This window comes from Lytechinus pictus, chromosome 1 (assembly GCF_037042905.1).
Source record: "Lytechinus pictus isolate F3 Inbred chromosome 1, Lp3.0, whole genome shotgun sequence".
Lineage (NCBI taxonomy): Eukaryota > Metazoa > Echinodermata > Echinoidea > Temnopleuroida > Toxopneustidae > Lytechinus > Lytechinus pictus.
Genome location: NC_087245.1, coordinates 28,367,234 through 28,370,917, shown reverse-complemented (window position 1 = coordinate 28,370,917; position 3,684 = coordinate 28,367,234). Strand labels below are relative to the sequence as shown.

At 38.1% G+C, this 3,684-nt stretch overlaps 1 protein-coding gene across 1 annotated transcript; it reads right to left on the bottom strand.

The window, feature by feature from the left end:
- Positions 1–1,197: 1,197 nt before the first annotated feature.
- On the bottom strand, positions 1,198–3,684 carry LOC135154223 (serine/threonine-protein phosphatase 1 regulatory subunit 10-like). The gene is made up of 2 exons (XM_064099680.1): positions 3,209–3,684; positions 1,198–2,334 (listed from the first exon to the last, which is right to left on the bottom strand). Exons 1-2 carry the CDS (start codon positions 3,261–3,263, stop codon positions 1,430–1,432), a joined length of 960 nt encoding a protein of 319 aa, XP_063955750.1. The 5' UTR covers positions 3,264–3,684; the 3' UTR covers positions 1,198–1,429.

The following is a 3,684-nucleotide window of genomic DNA, read 5'->3' as shown; positions in this document are numbered from 1 at the left end:
TATATGTGATGTATTATTCCTTGTAAAATTATTGTACCTGACAGTGATATTTGCTAATAAATTCAATTCAATATTTATATATTCATTTTCCACTAGTGGGATGGAACACTCTATCAGCAAATGCTGTTTTTCGTAGGGGTCCATAAACACACAAAATAAAAAGTACAATACACAATCAAACATGGTAATGACAAAAGCACAAAATCATATGAATTAAATCATAAAAACATACAATATTGGTGAAAGCAACAAAATACAATATGATAATTTAAAAAATATGATTAAAAGCAATAGGGGGACCAAAAAGAAAAACTAACAAAATGTAAAACAATAAGGAAAATAACTGAAAGGGGAATCCAACCCAATTAAAAACTTGTTTTTATAAGAAAAAGATAAATTAGACCAGTTGATATGTGAAAGTTTGAACAATATTGGACAAACAACAAGAAAGTTATGAATTTTTAAAAGTTGTAAATATTGATAATCATATATAATCTATACTCATGGAGACTTTAAATTGGCCACATATGGGATGTCATAGTGATGATTCCCCTTTAAAGATAACCTAAACTCAAGCAGGGGCTAAGGGATTTATTGAGGAGGGAAATGATGGAGGCGTTGCTAACAACAATAATCAGGATGAGGGGGGATGAGCATGTTTTTAAGATGTGTTTTAATGGAATATATGTCCGTCGATCCGATCACTTGAGCATTGGGACGATGGGGATGGGGGTAGATACTGTAACAATTTACCTCATTATATTACTATAGTAACAACCCCATCCTTTCCCCTTCCATCTCTCTCTCACTCTTTAATATATTCATCACTTTTCCTCTCTATATATCTTCATGATCTTTCTACTCCCAATCTCTCATGTGTCTATTTATTAATATCGCACTCCCTCTCTTCAGTTCTTTAGGCTTCTCTGGCTCGTCCCTCTTTCTCCTTTCAAGCTTCTGTCTGTAGCACTTCACACACATAATAGTTTCCCATGCATCTATCTCCCCTATTTTCTTTCACCATGCTCATTCCAATAATTATTTGGAGTCTATTTTTCCCCACCCACCCCCCCCCCTCTATTTATAAATCTAAAATATCTCAACCCATAATATCACATTCTCTCCTTTTCTCTTTCAGTAATTATTTAAGAATTATGTAGTAGTGTATGAAAAAGTAATGCTATATGAAAACACGAGTTTGGTATAATATTTATCATGTTTATTTTACAAGTCTTTCAATAACGATAAAGGTCAAATTCATGATGAAACGTGTTGTATCTTCATTCAATTTTCTTATCTCTTTGTGATTAAAAAATATATGGATGCCTGAGTATCGATGAAACATCGTCAGGAATTTTTATCAGTCAATACTAGAGGAAAGATATAGAAGACTTCATTTTTACAGTATCAGTCATTTTTAAAACACAATTTACAGTTGTCCGATGACATTAGTATCTATTTCATTGTCATTGATTGCAATCTCAATCACTTCCGGTTGGGAGGATGGTGTTATCACGTCCGATGGGGAAGATGGGGTTGCATTTTCCCTAGTTGTTGACTCCTGCTGCTGCTGCTGCTCCTCCTCTTCTTCCTCGCTTTCATGTGATCCCCAGCGTCCTGGGAACTTGCCAAAGGGATGGCGGCGGCCATCATGTCCGTGAGATCCTTCCTCGGTTCGGTTGTGTCTTCCAAATGGCCAGTTTTTGAAGAACCGGAAAGGCCTCATCTGGAATCTTGGTCCGTCCCAATCCCCGTCTCCGGTCTTGTTGTGATGACGATGTGGGTAATTTCCCGTCTTGTTGTGAGGGCGTTGGCCTTCAGTATGATTATGACGGTGGTGATGATGGTGGGGGTGGTAGCGATGGTGATGGTGACGATGACCTCCATCCTCTTCGCTGTTGTCGTTATGCTGACCTCCTTGATCCTGAAGACGACCCCGATCTCGTGATTGTCCTCTAAAAAGCGGACCGAGTCCAAAACGATCAAAGATTGATTTAGACTCTTTGGAGGCATCTGCGGTTTCTTCTTCTCCACCATCACGTCTGGTTCCGTCTTGACCGAAGAAAGGTCTTCCAACTCCTTCAGGTCTGGAGCCACGGAAAGGACCGTCAGATCTTCTTCCACCAACCATCGGACCACCAAATTGTCTTCGTTGGTCCCTCTGAGGGGCACCAAGCCCCAACCCGGGGCCATCAAACCTCCTTCCATCCATCATTCCACCACCTCCTCGCCTTGGCCCTCCCATTGGCACTCCGTCAGGTCTTCCTCCGAAACGACCCTCTCCCCTCTCTCTCCCTGGCCCCATACCTCCACGATCACCTCTTCGTGCATTAGCTGTAAAAGAGGAAAATGTACAGAAAACTTAATAATTTCTATTAATCTATTAGTTTCTTAAGCCTTTCAGGATTCCAATGATATGAATCATTTCCGATGTGATATTTCTGTTAAATATTTGTCTTAGTTTTTACAATGTTAATTTTTACCAATAATGAGCCTAGGCCTATATCTTGCTGTCTGATATTTCATATATATTTTATGTGATTAAAGATTTATGATGATTTAGTTCTTATAGTCCGAATTTATAAGAACAATAAGATTTTCATCGTTTGTTTGGTTCGATGTGACACTATTCATGTATAGTCATATTAAACTTGAAAATATTTGACAGATTTTAGGATATAAGCCATTTGACATAGGCAATTTTCTTTTGTATTAGCAACCCCCCCCCCCCCCCAACAAAGTCAGAATACTGAAAATCATGATTATTGTTGAATTACGAGTTACAACTTTTGACAAAGACATAATCACCCCCTTCCCCAAATAATAATAGTAATAAAGACACATAAAAACCTTGCGTAATAAAATGGGGAAATATTTTTTAAAATCGCGACGGAAACTTTTGACCTTCTAAAATGAAAATATGAATTTGTGACAAATTTTAACATTCAGAAAATAAAATCATTTTGCACTACTTATCTCTCTTTCTCGTATTGAAAATTTTGCTTGGTCACGGAAGGTTTGGGGGCTAGCCCCTAGCCCCCTCCCCCATTAATACAGCAGTGGTGATTGATAATGATATGAAGCGTTATTCCTCCTTTTATCAAACAAAATAGAAATAGTTATGATTTCTATCAATGAATTGCGATAATCAAAATATCATCTTGTAATAATACCTTCAGATGATCGAAATACAAATTTGAAGGCTTACCTGACATAGCAAGTGCAGCCAGGATAGCAAGGATCACAGTTGCTTTCAACTCCATGTTGGCGTATTGGGGGTGTCACTCCAGTCCCGCAATTTTGAATTCTTTCCGTGTATTGATAGCTTCTCAGGATGACAGGATCAGCTCCAAACCTGATTAAATTCTGTTATAGCTCACTGTATTTATACACTTTCACTCCCTGACGAGAACCACCCTCGTACCAAACCGTGTCAGGCTTTTCCAGGTATTACCTGGTTGAATCATTTTATTGCTATTTTAGTTTGTTGTTATTTAGCGGGGGAACGTTTCATGAAGGCATCGTGTCAATGGTTTTTCACTGGACAAATTTGCTCTAAGCCAATCAGATGCAAGGATTTTCAGTAGCTTATAACACTTGTCAATGGAAATCACTGACTTTATTGTTTCTTGAAATGCTCTCCTGGTTACTCTTTTCAATATCGAACCATGATCAGGGTGAACT